We start from the raw sequence: 16,319 nt of genomic DNA, 5'->3' as shown, positions 1-16,319 counted from the left end.
CATGTGATTATATCTCTTTTGTCGGTGAAGGAGATGGAGTTGTTGATGATGTAGGCTTGTCGTCCCTCTTCCAAGGCATAGGCTCACCATCATAGAAGGATGATCGAGTCTCCGGGATCTTTAAATCTATAGCCAAACTCATCCTCTTGAATCTATATTCATACTCACAGTTTTGATTTTGCGGGTCATAGATCCGGACTTGGAGGTGTTCGATCTTCTCAAGCTTGAAGATGGCTTCCCCAATGTCCTTGGCGTCGAGCTTGTGGTTGTTGGTGAACTCCGTGATCATTATGTGATTGGAGTCGATTCCATGCTCCACCATCTCCTGGCACTTGAAAACTTGTTGCTCCATTGCCTCGAGCCTTGTCTCCACGCTTCCGGTCCTCCTTGGTCCCTGAACATCGCGGATCTGCAGCAACCCCTCACGCATCTCAATGGTTTGGGGGTGTTGCAGCACCTCCGCGAGGTAGGGGCTGATGACCTTCTTGAAGAACTTGTCCTTGGGGGCACTTGAAGACGCCATGGCGATCTAGATCTGTCAGAAAAACAGCTCGAAACAAAAACAGGAGATATTTGCATGATACGGTGGTCAAAACCTTCGGGAGATTATATAATAAATTTTTACTAACCAAAAGAAGTATCATGCAAGAAAACGGAGTTCGGAGAGCGCACGGGGTGACCACAAGGCAGGGGGCGCGCCCAGGGGGTAGGGCACACCCTCCACCCTCGTGGAAGCCTCGTGTCCTCCCCGGACTACTTCTTATTTTCCTATTTTCTTAAATATTCCAAAACAGAGAAAATTGCCATTAGAACTGTTTTGGATTCGTTTTACTTACCGTACCACATACCTATTCCTTTTTGGAGTATGAAACGTTCCGAAAAGTGTCCCTTATGTATTCCTCCCGGGTTAACGTTTCAATAATATTAGTTTTAACATTTATGGGATTACATGAGATATAATGTTTGATTCTTTGTCCGTTCACCACCTTCGGATTTGTTCCTTCGAAGTTGTTGATTTTATCATTGTTAGTACTCCCGATCATGAATTTCTTAATTTTAAACAAAGGGAGGGAGAAAATCTAAAATATGCTTGGCATAGAATTTGCAATGCTCCGAATAGATCTACTAGGAAGCAATCTACTTCTGTTCTTCTTTGCAAATTTTATATAGGCATCACTCCTTGGAAAAGATATATTCTTGATACCATTACCGGAGGGAACTTATTGGGCAGCCATACTTTTGATTCTTATAATGCTTTGTTAGATTTGTTTGGCCCACCACCTCTTTTGGTAAATGGAACTATTTTAACTTTGGAACATGCGATGCAAAGGCTTGAAATTACTGAAAATAAATTTGCTACTATAGAGTTGATTGAAATTTTGGATAAAGAGATCCACAACCAAATTACGCAATACGGATCTAAGGTAGGAGTTTCTTTTAAAAATTTTAAAGAAAAGGAACCCATAGTTAACGAAAAGATAGATCAAGATTCCATAAGAATTGATAAACTTGATGATATTATTACCAACTTGGGGTCTGCCTTTTCTTCCGTGAAAAATACCCCAATTCCTCCCAATACTAAAGTTGCCAAATTGATGTATGTTCCTAAAAATAAAGGTGAATCTTCTAGTAAAGAAAATGCAGATCTCAAATCCATAAGTGTTCACCCCAACTTTTTCGCTATTATTAAGGAACCTTTTGCTACAAACGAGTTTCTTGATTTCTTGCCGAGGAGTTTGATAATTAAAAAAAACAAGGAAGCTCCTGAGGGTTATAAGTGCTATTTTGAAGAATTGCATACCAAAGATGATAATACCTAGATCTATTCTTGCTTTTATGCCTAGCTAGGGGCGTTAAACGATAGCGCTTGTTGGGAGGCAACCCAATTTTAATTTTGCTTTTTGCTTTTTGTTTATGTTTAGTAATAAATAATTCATCTACCTTCTGTAATGATTGTGTTTTTATGATTTAATTAGTGTTTGTGCCAAGTAAAGCCTTTAGGATCTTCTTGGATGATTGTTGTTTGATCTTGCTGTAAAAAACAGAACGTTTGCGCTCACGAGAATAATTTTAATGTTTTACCGGAGAGTGATAAAATACTGATTCCAATTGCTGTAAATATACGTACAAATTATTGAGGTCTTACTAATTTTTTAGAATTTTTGGAGTTACATAAGTATTCGAAACCTACATATTACTACAGACTGTTCTGTTTTTGACAGATTCTGTTTTTCGTGTGTTGTTTGCTTATTTTGATGAATCTATGGCTAGTATCGACGGGTATGAACCATAGAGAAGTTGGAATACAGTAGGTTTAACACCAATATAAATAAAGAATGAGTTCATTACAGTACCTTAAGTAGTGGTTTGTTTTCTTATACTAACGGAGCTCATGAGATTTTCTGTTGAGTTTTGTGTTGTGAAGTTTTCATGTTTTGGGTAAAGATTTGATGGACTATGGAATAAGGAGTGGCAAGAGCCTAAGATTGGGAATGCCCAAGGCACCAGCAAGGTAAAATTCAAGGACAACCAAAATCCTAAGCTTGGGGATGCCCCGGAAGGCATCCCCTCTTTGGTCTTCATCCATCGGTAACTTTACATGAGGTTATATTTTTATTCACCACATGATATGTGTTTTGCTTCGAGCGTCTTGTATGATTTGATTCTTTGCTTTCTAGTTTACCACAATCATCCTTGCTGTACAAACCTTTTGGTCGTGACACACATGAATCAGAATTTATTCGAATACGCTATGTGCTTCACTTATATCTTTTGATCTAGATAGTTTTGCTCTAGTGCTTCACTTATATATTTTAGAGCACAGTGGTGGTTTTATTTTATAGAAATTATTGATCTCTCATGCTTCACTTATATTATTTTGAGAGTCTTTTAGAACATCATGGTAAGTTGCTTTGGTTATAAAATTAGTCCTAATATGATAGGCATCCAAGATGGGTATAATAAAAACTTTCATAAAAGTGCATTGAATACTAAGAGAAGTTTGATACTTGATGATTGTTTTGAGATATGAAGATAGTGATATTAGAGTTGTGCTAGTTGAGTAGTTGTGAAATTGAGAAATACTTGTGTTGAGGTTTGCAAGTCCCGTAGCATGCACGTATGGTAACCGTTGTGTGACAAATTTGAAACATGAGGTGTTCTTTGATAGTCATCCTTATGAGTGGCGGTCGGGGACGAGCGATGGTCTTTTCCTACCAATTTATCCCCCTAGGAGCATGCATGTAGTGCTTGGTTTTTGATGACTTGTAGATTTTTGCAATAAGTATGTGAGTTCTTTATGACTAATGTTGAGTCCATGGATTATACGCACTCTCACCCTCCCATCATTGCTAGCCTCTTCGGTACCGTGCATTGCCCTTTCTCACCTTGAGAGTTTGTGCAAACTTCGCTGCTGCATCCACCCCCCTTGATATGATACACTCTATCACACATAAACCTCCTTATATCTTCCTCAAAACAGCCACCATACCTACCTATTATGGCATTTCCATATCCAGTCCGAGATATATTGCCATGCAACTTTCCACCGTTCTGTTCATCATGACACACATCATCATTGTCATATTGCCTTGCATGATCATGTAGTTGACATCGTATTTGTGACAAAGCCATCATGCATAATTTATCATACATGCCACTCTTGATTCATTACCCATCCCGGTACACCGCCGGAGGCATTCATATAGAGCCATATCTTGTTCTAGTATCGAGTTGTTATCATTCAGTTGTAAATAAATAGAAGTGTGATCATCATCATTATTAGAGCATTGTCCCATGTGAGGAATTAAAAAAAGAGAAAGGACAAATAATAATAATAATAATAATAATAATAAAAGGCCCAAAAAAGAAAAAAAAGAGAGAAGGGGCAATGCTACTATCCTTTTTCCACACTTCTGCTTCAAAGTAGCACCATGATCTTCATGATAGAGAGTCTCTCATTTTTTCACTTTCACATACTAGTGGGAATTTTTCATTATAGAACTAGGATTGTATATTCCAAGAATGGGCTTCCTCAAATGCCCTAGGTCTTCGTGAGCAAGCAAGTTGGATGCACACCCACTTAGTTTCTTATGTTGAGCTTTCATACATTTATAGCTCTAGTGCATCCGTTGCATGGCAATCCCTACTCCTTGCATTGACATCAATTGATGGGCATCTCCATAGCCTGTTGATTAGCCGCGTCAATGCGAGACTTTCTCCTTTTTTGTCTTCTCCACACAACCCTTATCATTATTTTCTATTCCACCCATAGTGCTATGTCCATGGCTCACGCTCATGTATTGCGTGAAAGTTGAAAAAAGTTTGAGATTACTAAAGTATGAAACAATTGCTTGGCTTGTCATCAGGTTTGTGCATGATGAGAGCATTTTTGTGTGACGAAAATGAAGCATAGCCAAACTATATGATTTTGTAGGGATAAGCTTTCTTTGGCCATGTTATTTTGAGATGACATAATTGCTTAGTTAGTATGCTTGAAGTATTATTATTTTTATGTCATTATTAAACTTTTATCTTGAATCTTTCAGATCTGAACATTCATGCCACGATAAATAAAATTACATTCAGAATTATGCTAGGTAGCATTCCACATCAAAAATTCTGTTTTTATCATTTACCTACTCGAGGACGAGCAGGAATTAAGGAGGGGATGCTTGATACGTCTCCAACGTATCTATAATTTTTGATTGTTCCATGATATTATATTATCTATTTTGGATGTTTAATGGGATTTATATGCACTTTTATATTATTTTTGGGACTAACCTACTAACCCAAGGCCCAGTGCAAATTGTTGTTTTTTTGCCTATTTCAGTGTTTGGTAGAAAAGGAATATCAAACGGAATCTGTTGGGGACATAACTATTTGGTATGACCCGCCCAGGAGGGGTCGGGTTATACCTATAGCGATTCATGAAGCCCAAGACCCAAAGGTGACTCAAGGCCCGTAGAGATAAACCGCCATATGTACATAACTTGCATTGTAAGGAAGGAATAGTTAGAGACCGAGCCGAACACTGTTTATGAGCCAGCCGGGATTCTATGAGTCGCCGGGGGCAGCCTCTGTATATAAAGGGATGACCAGCGGCGGTCCAGGGCAAGTAAGATAAGATCGAAAGCTAGGTCAAGCGGATTCCCTCCCTAGTAATCGAAACATAAGCAATACCACCTCAAACTGGACTAGGCTTTTACCTTCACCACAAGGGGCCGAACCAGTATAACCCTCGTGTCCTTTGTCCTGTTTTAACCCCTTTAAGCTTCCTAGTTGCGATGGCTCCATGACTAAGTCCTTCCACTAGGACATGTGCCATGACAATTCCACGACAGTTGGCGCCCACCGTGGGGCCTGCACACGGTGGATTTGAGTTCTTGAAGGGCAGCTTCGAAGGGCTCAAGGGTTACGTTGTGGGCCGGATGACCAAGAGTCGTCACAGAAAGCTCTACATCGACGATGCAGGTTGGGGCCCCGACGCCGGCTGAATTGAGTACGGGTACCAGGTCCCCTTCGGCGGAATCCATGTCTTCATCGGCCAAATCGGTGAGCCGGGCCCTGAGCCGGACATCTGCACCGACATCATCGAGACGGCTCAGCGCGCGAGACCCGCCCGGACTCAGCCCGCCATGAAGCATGCCTTCGTGGGATGCATCCATGGAGGAGAATTTTCTGAAGGATCTGTGTCTAGCGGTGAGACGACCATCTACTTTGATGGTGGGTCGTCCACAGGTGAGACGAATTCATTGTATCAATTGCAAGACGTTGGGCTTGGGGTTGTTCCGATGGCAGCAGTATTTCGGACCCCTTTGACCCACCAAGCAGGGCAGGGATCTTCATGACTGGCACGCAACCCGTTCAAAACTCTACGGCTGCGGCAGTGATAACCTCCGGGTCAGCGGCGGCCGGGGCAGGAGGCCCTGCGCGCCCGCCGGCTCAGGTATTGATGGATCTCATGGATAGGAGGACAACCCTGTTAACTGTCGTGGTTAACCCGGTGGATCAGGCTCAACATGATGCAGAAGTGGCATGGTTACGTGAGGAGGTAGCACAAGCCAAGGAAAACCTAGCAGCGGAGGACGTCAGGATGGCCGCGGAGCAGGCGGCTTTGGATGCTCGAGCTCAGCAGATTCAATTAGAGGCTTTCCAACTTATGATGGATCTGAACGCATCAAATGAGGTCATGAGGAGAAGACACTAGAAGGATCAATCCCGTTTGCCTCTGACTTATGATCCTAGAAATCTCTTCCGCACACCCGGTGCAGTCCCTAGAAACCCGCTGGAGGTAAACCGGGTTGCAACGCCCGGGGCTAGGGCGCTGGTTCATCCACGGGTGGTGGAACCTCCTTGCATGAATACTGCTCCACCTCCTTATGTACCAACACCACTGGGTCATTATTCTAACCCTTTGGAGAACATGATCGCTGCGGCGGCGCGATTGGCGGCTCTCCCAGCAGAGGGTGACTCTCCAACGGTGATTGAAACCCGAAGGGTCAGAGAACTTCTTCAGACAGCTCTGGTGCAGCAGGAGGCATATTACTATAGTCGATACATGGTTCATTCGACCCCTTGCCCAAGCCGGAGCCCGAGTTATAGCAGGCACATAGATTCAGCAGCCGTTTCAAGCAACGCCCGGACCCGTGACCAGTCGTGCGGGCATGACCCGGCTTGTGATGGAGCTCCTAACTTGGTTGACCAGGACAGGATTCGCCAAGAGGTTATGCGGGCGGCTCAACAGGTAGCTGAGCAGGCGGCTCAGCAGGCGGCTCACCAGTCTTTTCCGGTTCATCCGACGACCTCTATTGAGGCAGGCGTGACCACAAGGACTAGAGGTGTCCCTTGCTTGGTATCGGCTCTATGTAATGAGCGTTTTCCCAAGGATTTCAATGGGCCTCGAAAGGTGCCTAATTACACGGCCGATTTACAGCCAGGGGCATGGATTGAAAGCTATGAGATGGCCATGGAACTACTGGAGGTCAGTGACGCGGCAATGGCCAAGTACTTCACCATGATGTTGGATGGAACGGCCCACACTTGGTTGAAGGGGCTGCCACCCAATTCCATTGGTTCATGGGTAGAATTAAAAGCCCGGTTTATCCAGAATTTCAAAGACACATGCAAGCAGCCCATGTCAATTGTGGATTTGACTAATTGTAAGCAAGAGGAAGGTGAGTCCACGACCCATTGGGTGCGCGGAGTCCACGACCCATTGGGTGCAGTCTTAATGTTGGAGAAAATTGCCGTTTTACGCCTCTAAAACAGAAGCTGGGACGGCTCAAGCGCGATTGTAATGACATGGGCCAGTTAATGGCGGCTCTAGTCAAGTACGCCGACTCTGACAGTACCAAAGATCCCTAGTCTAACGATGAGAAGACAGGGAAGGGGAAGAAGAACGGCAATGCCAAGGGTCATCAGCATAACCCGGCGAATCAAGGAGGCAATAATAAGCGTAAGGTTGACGGTAGCTCGGAGTTTGTGGCTAACACCAATGCACAGGGCAACAATTAGTGACATAAGGGGAGGCCACCTCCTCGGTCTGGCGGGTCAGGTCCCACTCTTGAGCAGCTGTTAAATGAACCCTGTCCACGGCACGATACTCAGTAGAAACCGGCCACTCACCTATGGGAGGATTGTACGATCATGAAGGCTTTCAAGAACTCTAACATGTTCAATAGCAATCATGGGCCGGATGGTGGCTTAGGTGGCAGCGGTTTTCATGGCCCGACGCGATTCAAATTCCAACTTTCAAGGCTCTCAAGGAAATCAAGGTGGCTATAATCAGCAATCTGGTCAGGGAGGTCAGCAGCAGCAATCTGGATATCAGAGCAATCCAAAGAAGTTGAATAGTGGACAGTATCATGTGTTCACCACTAGTTTGTGCAGACGGGACCAGAAGCTTCATAAGAGGGCTGTGAATGCTGTTGAGCCGGCAGTCCCTCGTTATTTGAGATGGTCTGAGCACCCTATTCTATGGAGTAGGGAAGATCACCCTCCCCGGGTTGACAATCCGGGTCACATGGCCTTGGTGGTGGCACCTCAGGTTGGTGGATATAAATTCACTAAAGTACTCATGGACGGAGGTAGTAGCATCAACATCCTCTATTATGAGACTTTCCGTCGCATAGGGTTGACTAACAAAAATCTTAAGATGTCCAACATTGTTTTCCACGGAGTGGTGCCTGGTAAGTTGGCGTACCCAGTGGGTAAGATTGAATTGGAAGTAGCCTTTGGAGATGAGCATGATTCTAGGGCCGAGAAGTTAACTTTTGAGGTGGTCAAAATCAAGAGCCCGTATCGCGCCCTGTTTGGACGACCGGCTTATGCCAAGTTTATGGAACGGCCGTGTTATGTTTATTTGCAGCTTAAAATGTCGGGTCATAAGGACACCATCACACTGCATGGGAGTCGGAAGATAGCCTTGGAATGTGAGGAAGGCGATGCTGCTTACGCTGAATCTGTCTGTGCAACAGAAGAGCTGAAGTTCTACAAGGACAATGTTGACCCGGCGGACATGACGTCTTTGAAAAAGCCGACTACAAAACATGAGCCAGTGCTGAAGTTTAAATTGGCTGATGTCACCAAGCTTGTCGATTTTGTTCCAGGTGACTCATCTAAGCAGTTTAGTATCAGTGCTAATCTGGATCCCAAATAGGAAAGCGCGCTCATCGAGTTCATCCGCGAGAACCGAGACATCTTTTCATGGAAACCTTCTGACATCCCGGGTGTACCAAGAGAACTCACTAAGCACACTCTCAATATTGACCCAAAATTTAAGCCGATCAAGAAGTTTCTTCGGTGGTTCAATGAGGTGAGGCGCAAGGCCAGTGCTGAGGAAGTGGCATGGCTATTGGTGGCCGGGTTCATTATTGAAGTTTTTCATCCAGAGTGGTTGGCTAACCCGGTGCTCGTGCTTAAAAAGAACGGCACCTGGCGTATGTGTGTGGATTACACGGACTTAAACAAGGCTTGTCCGGCTGATCCTTTCGCTCTCCCTCGTATTGATCAAATCATTGATGCTACGGCGGGTTGTGAGCGTTTGAGCTTTTTGGATGCTTATTCTGGTTATCATCAGATCAAGATGGCAGTTATGGACCAAGAGAAGACGACTTTTATTACTCCATTTGGAGCCTTCTTCAATCTGTCCATGCCTTCTAGGCTTAAGACTGCCCAGGTGACTTATCAGCGATGTGTGCAGAACTGTCTTCACAATCAGATTGGGTGCAATGTTCATTCTTATGTGGAAGATATTGTGGTGAAATCCAGAGAGAAGGAGACTTTGATAGATGATCTGAAGGAAACCTTTGATAACCTCCAGGTCTACAAGATGATGCTTAACCCGGCCAAGTGCGTTTTTGGAGTACCAGCGGGCAAGCTTTTGGTTTTCTGGTTTCTAACAGAGGCATCGAGGCTAACCCGAAGAAGATCAAATCAATCACTACTTTGGCTAAGCCGGCGTGCATCAATGATGTTCAGCGTTTAGCGGGTCGTATTGCTGCTTTAAGCCGGTTCATAATCCGGTTAGGTGAGAAGGCCATACTGTTGTATCAAATGATGAAGAAGACAAACGATTTTGTCTGGAGTGATGCTGCTAATGCCGCCTTTGAAGATCTGAAGAGACAGCTCGCTGAGCCGTCGGTCCTTATTGCTCCTATTGATAAGGAGCCATTATTGTTATATGTGGCTGCTAACACACGTGCGGTCAGTGTGGCCATTGTAGTGGAGCGCAAAGAGGCTGGCAAGGAATATCCGGTTCAACGACCGGTTTACTACGTCAGTGAGGTGCTTAATTAGTCCAAACAGAGATATCCACATTGGCAAAAACTTGTTTATGGGGTGTTCATGGCAAGCCGGGAGTTTAAGAACTATTTTCAGGGTCATCCCATCACCGTGGTTAGTTCTGCTCCTTTAGGAGATATCATTCAAAATAGAGAAGCCACAGGATGAGTCACCAAGTGGGCCATTGAGCTTGGGCCTCATGGTTTAAAGTATGTGCCACGCACTGCTATCAAGTCTCAAGCACTGGTGGATTTCATCAACGATTAGACAGAGCTGCAGATGCCTGAAGAGAAGCCAGACAACACATATTGGACTATTCATTTTGATTGGTCAAGGCAATTAGAGGGCTCGGGGGCTGGAATTGTTTTAGCTTCCCCTCGAGGTGAAAATTTTTGTTATGTGCTACAATTGATGTTTCCCTGTACTAACAATGCATCTGAGTATGAGGCCTTGCTCCATGGTCTTCGGATGGCTAAGGAGATGAGTTTGAGCCGGGTAAGGTGCTTTGGCGACTCAGATTTGGTGGCTCAACTAGTATCAGGCAAGTGGGATTCCAAAGATCCTCTCATGGCGGCTTATCGCCGTGAAGTTGATGCCATTGCTGGACACTTCAAGGGTTACCAAGTGGAACACATTGATCGTAGAAAGAATGAAGCGGTTGATGCTTTAAGACGGCTGGGGTCTCAGCGTAAGCCGGTGCCACCTAACACTTTCTTAGATGTTCTGCATAACCCTTGTGTCAAGTTGCCTATGGAGGAAGACTTGGCTGTTCTAGACCCGGAAGCACAATTGGTGGCGGCTCTTCACGTCATCCCAGATTGGACAGTGCCATATTTGGCTTATATGACCCGGGGCGAGTTGCCTAAGGATGAAACCTTGGCTAAACAAATAACCCAGCGGTCTAAATCGATGACAATTGCCAATGGTGAGTTGCATCATCGCAGTGTCACAGGGGCATTTCAATGATGTGTCTCTCCTGAGGAAGGTCAATAAATTCTTTGTGAAATCCATGAAGGATATTGTGGCCATCATGCTAGTTCAAATTCCCTTGTAGCCAAAGCCTTCTGTCATGGTTTTTACTGGCTGACGGCTCACGCTGATGTGGAGGATCTGATCAGTAAATGTGATGGTTGCCAGAAATTCTCATGACGCGCAAACGTGCTGGCTCAAGAATTGTGGATGATTCCAATTACTTGGCCATTTGCAGTCTGGGGGCTCAACATGGTTGGACCTTTCAAAAGATCCAAAGATAAAAAGACACACCTTTTGGTGGCAGTTGACAAATTCACAAAGTGGATTGAGGCAGAGCCGGTTAGTAAGTGTGATGCAGCCACGACGGTTCAATTCATGAAAAAGGTGATCTTATGTTTTGGCTTTCCACACAGCATTATAACTGACAATGGTACTAATCGGTCCAAGGGTGCTATGGAGGAATTCTGCCAACGTGAGCATATCCGGCTTGATGTTTCATCAGTAGCTCACCCCCAATCCAATGGTCAAGCTAAAAGAGTTAATCAGGAAATCTCAAAAGGTCTCAAGCCCTGGCTTATGGTTCCTTTACAACGGACGCCGGGTTGTTGGGTTGAGGAGTTACCCTCTGTGATATGGAGCATCAATACTACCCCTAACAGGTCTACGGGTTATACGCCTTTCTTCATGGTTTACAGAGCTTTAGCAGTCCTACCTAGTGACATCCGTCATGACTCGCCCCGCATGGTGGCTTACATTGAAGCTGATAACGAACAAGCCCGTCGGGATGCAACTGACCTATTAGATGAAAAGCGTGACTTAGCAGCAGCCCGTTTGGCGATTTGCCAACAGGACCTGCACTGTTATCACAGCCATCGAGTTAAGTCTAGAACATTTCAAGAAGGTGACTTGGTGCTCCGGCTTATCCAGGATCAAACTGATGCACACAAGTTATCCCCACCTTGGGAAGGACCTTTTGTGGTCAGCAGGAACTTGAACAATGGGTCATACTACCTTGTCAATGTTCGAGAGCACAAAGACTCACGTAAGTCGGAGGAAGAGACCCGCCGGCGGTGGAATATCGCTCATCTTCGGCCTTACTATACTTGAGCCACCGGCTATTATGATGTACATACTTTGACGTTGTATATATTATGATAAGTAATAAAGCAGGACCTCTGTCCTTTTCATCCTCAATAATCACATGTCTTCATCATTATAATTTCAAAATGACCAATTGGGGGCTGATTGTGTTCAAATCTAGTTTAACCCTTTGGTCCAGCTCATGGTCGTATTTGAATCTAGCCGTTAAACCATATGATCATTTGGGGGCTTCCTCTTCAAACATAGGTCTTATTCGAACCAAACAGAACATAGATGTCGGTACCCTCTTGATCGGTGCAATGCCAAACTCACTAGAGGGCTTCTTGATTGTATTCGAATCATAGCTTAACCCCTTTTGGGTCCGACTTTGATCGTATTCGAATCAGAGTCGTTAAAAAATTCTCAAGGTCATTTGGGGGCTTCCTGTTCAAACATAGGTCATATTCGAACCAAAGAGAACATAGCTGTCAGTACCCTCTTGATCGGCGCAACGCCGAAGCCACTAGGGGCTACATGATCGTATTCGAATCCTAGCTTAACCCCTTTGGTCCAGTTTACTGATCGTATTCGAATCAGAAGCCTCCAAATTTTTCTTTATTTGACTTACGTTTTTGAAAGACAATCTTTGTTTTTTCTGCGGCTTTTCGTCTAGATCTAAGTATAAGTATGCTTTCAATTTAACCCGGCTTGATTTTTTGATGATAAATCGCTAGTGTATGACAATCATCATACATATGGAAGTGTTGGCTTCTAAAAGATTGGGTTATCACCCTTACTGTCGTGGTTTTGTCACGGCAGATGTCCTACAGAAAGGACTTAGTCGTGGAGCCATCGCGACGGGTTAGCTTGAAGGGGTTAAGGCGGACGCAAGGACGCAGGAGAGTTTATACTAGTTCGGCCCCTTCAAGGAAGGTAAAAAGCCTACGTCTAGTTGTGATGGAATTGATGGGGTTTCGATGACTAGGGAGCAAACAAGCTTCGCCTATGTCTCAAGTTGTTGTCTGTTCTCCTTGAACCGCCGCCAGGTCGTCCCCTTATATACACGGGTGATGCCCGTCGGTTCACAGAGTCCCAATACCGGCTCATAGATATGTCCAGTTTGGTCTCTACTTATTCCTAACTTACAATACAAGTTAACTACTAACGCCAGTTTACGGCTACAGGCCTTGAACCGACCATGGGGTTTGAGCCCTCATCTGCCTTCTTGGGCTTTAACATACTTAACTACTGACGAAGTTAACCCAGCCTAGATAGGCCAGTTTACGCCCAGTAGTAATATCCCCAACATTAGGCCCCAGATTGATTTGAACATGTTCATGTCAATCCTTTAGGAAAAATCTTCATCTTCAATATCTTCTTGTAGTTTGTTGAACCGCCGTGATGTTATCTTCTCTGGTCATTGTAAACCGGCGTGACGTCACTTGTTATAAAGGACCTTAATAGGTCTGCGACAATTAAGGCGACATCTTCGTTTCCAAACCCTCGGTCCCTTGATTTTCGCGCCTGACTCCTGTCCCTTGCCTTATAAATAGGACCGAAGGGTCATTTATTTTTTCCCTCCATGCCCTTCTGCTTCGTCTTCCTCGCGTTGCCCAGCTTCGGAGCTCCGCCGCCACCGTCAACCTCTGCATCAACCTTGGCTACTGCATCAACCTGGGCGCACCAGAGTAGCGCGGCAACCTTCCGCGTCTTCCTCATCTCCAGTAAGTCTTCCGTTCTTTTCAACACAGATCTGTTCTAGGGTTTCATGTTCTTCTAGTGTTCATCGCCTGTTTCGTGTTCATACAATAGCTCCTAGATGCCTCTATGAATCCTTGCTCTGTGTAGCGGTAGGTTTTAGCATCCGCCTTCAGTTTCATGCCTCAAGACCATAGATCTATATGTATCTCTGCCCATTGATTCAGTACTGTTCTATTTTGAACCTTGAATATTTTCCTTCTTTTCTGAACTTGCTTCAGACCCGTTGCTGTAGAGAAGTCTTGTGAAATCTGTTTCTGTAAACTTACTCATCTACTTCAATGTTTAGACCAGGCGGTTTAACTTTGTAGAAAAAATTGCCAAACCGGTATATACCATTAGTCCCCTTGTTGAACCGCCAGATGTTGTTGCTTCATAAAACTCCGGTTTAGATAGATCTGTCTCCGGTTTAACGTTGCACATACCAATGTACCTTAATCAATGCATTTTTGAACCGGGATCATCTACCTTGTAGATTTCATCATGGCCAAGCAAGTATATGAGTGCAATTGGGTTCCTTCTCGCGTCACAGAGGCTCAACTGGACGATTTAGTCCTGGTCGGCGCCTTAGGCAGCAAAGATACCATCCATTGGAGGGCTCCTGGCAAAGAATGCCCTCCCACACCTCAAGAAGGAGAGGTCGTCGTTTTCATAGATCACTTAGCCCGGGGCTTTAAGCCGCCCGGTTCTAAATTTTACTGGGACGTTTTAGCCGATTTTCAACTCCATCCACAAGATACTGGCCCCAACTCTGTTACAAACATGTGTCACTTCCAAGTGCTCTGTGAGGCGTTCTTTCAAGAGGAGCCCACAGTGGAATTGTTCAGAGACTGTTTCCATCTAAACCGCCGTACTGAGTTTACTGACGGCTCCAATACAGAGTTGGGTGGCGTGGCTCAAAAAAGGAAAGAGGTCACATACCCTCACGCCAAACTGCACAGCCATCCCAAAGAGTGGAATCAAACATGGTTCTATTGCAAATACACCTCCCCTGCTGGTGAAAATCCCTTGCCTGGCTTTCGTCCGGAGCGGCTCAGCAATACACACCCCTTTCCACAAAGGTTGACTGCCCAGGAGAGAAGCAAATATGCTCCTCAACTGTCGAAGCTCAGAGCCTTTATGGCCAACGGTTTAACAGGGGTTGATCTCGCCCGCTGTTGGATATCATGGAGCATACTGCCCCTTAGTCAGCGCTCTGGTTTGATGTGCGAGTATACTGGTCGTGTTGATGACCCACTGCGACATTCCAACATCCATCTCACCGATGAAGAAATCACAGAGGCTGTGAATAAGATGCTGAATGAACCGGAACACATCTGTGCTAAAACTGGCCTGCTTCCCTTCTATGCCACCAACAAACCGCCAGCTGTAAGAGTTTGATTTTTCTTTTTGCTAAATCTGCTATTGATATATCTAGTTATTGTTTAATATCAGTGTCTGTGTAACCAGGGAAATGATCCGTTTTGGAGCAAGAAATTGCCGCAGGAGAAACCAAAAAAACCAGACAAACCGGAAAGAGCAACCCGGCAAAAGACTAAAGCTATGAAGAAGACTGCCCACAGGAAAAGAACAACTGCATCCTCTAATCTAGCCCCTGATGATGATGTGGATAATCCGTACCTTGAGGTAGGGCTTGACTCACTTGGCTTATTTTTCATGCATCTTATTGATGATGATATTTGTCAGGATGATGCCGAAGCCAGCCATGCTGATGCTGCAGAGGTAATTATTCTCTCTTCCGATTCAGAACCTTTGCCTTCACTAAAAATCCGTCAGGCAAACCGGAAAGTTAAATTTTCTCATCCTCTTGCTTATTTGGATCCCAAATTTCTTATGAAGACCCAACAGCACGAAGCTCGTCGCACAACCCGGCACAGCGGCCAGGTAGTTACCTCCGCCGGTTAACCGAATAGTCCGGTTCGGAAACGCCGTTCAGAGGTCTCTAATTTGCTTGTCAATGCTTGTCCTAAAGCGGGCTGCTTTCGTCAACCTCTTAATCCGTCTGACTCCGATTACCAGGTTACTTCCCACTCATCCTCTGGCGAGTCATCGGCTACTCAGCTGCCACCGCTCAAAACGGTGCTTGGGTAAGCTATACTTATCATAATATTTGCAGCACATCGCCTTGGAACATATGTTGTATTTGATTTTGTTATTCCTTTCAGGGCCAAGCCTAGGCCAAGCAAGAAGGCTCGTCTGGACAAAGAGGCCGAAGAGGATGCCGTCCTTGAACCGGGCAAAACACCAGATCTTGAAGCGGCTATTCCTGAGGATATACCCAATGATCCACTACAGCAAGACGACGATCTTATTGCTGAAGAGAGACCTATTGATACCTCAAGTCCTGTCAATCAGCCCACAATCCGGATTGAGAAATCCACCGGTCCAACAAAGCCTACTGACAAGCCAACAGCCCCAGTGCAAACCGACGATACCAAGGATGATGAGGTTGTCATTACTGGCATTGGCCATACAGAGCCAAGCAATCCCGTCGCTTTGTCCAAACATTCTGCCAAGGAAGAATTTGCTGCCTTTGGCAAAGGCAAGTGGAATGCTGATCTGGCGACTTACGCTGCTCTGAACGCCCAAGATATCCATTCCGGCTACCTGAACCAGCTGTATACCAGTCGTGACTATGAAGCCGGTCTGGTTAATATGATGAAAGATAAATATGAGGTAACTTCCATATGCTCTTTCCTGCTTGTGCATTTCAATTCTTGTTG

The 16,319-nt window shown here is 45.0% G+C and overlaps 1 protein-coding gene across 1 annotated transcript in view; it reads left to right on the top strand.

Annotated features, from left to right (window-relative positions):
* Window positions 1-9,165, top strand: part of LOC147992361 (uncharacterized) — a 41,973-nt gene extending 32,808 nt beyond the window's left edge. The window contains exons 2-3 of the mRNA XM_087539011.1: window positions 8,481-8,612; window positions 9,083-9,165. Coding sequence (XP_087395137.1) covers window positions 8,481-8,612; window positions 9,083-9,165 — 215 coding nt within the window. The remainder of the gene's footprint in view (window positions 1-8,480; window positions 8,613-9,082) is intronic.
* The last annotated feature ends 7,154 nt before the right edge of the window (window positions 9,166-16,319 follow it).

This window comes from Triticum urartu, chromosome 1A, assembly GCF_056163025.1.
Source record: "Triticum urartu cultivar PI428250 chromosome 1A, HENAU_Tu73, whole genome shotgun sequence".
NCBI classification, from domain to species: Eukaryota; Viridiplantae; Streptophyta; class Magnoliopsida; order Poales; family Poaceae; genus Triticum; species Triticum urartu.
This window is presented reverse-complemented; position numbering and strand designations above follow the sequence as displayed.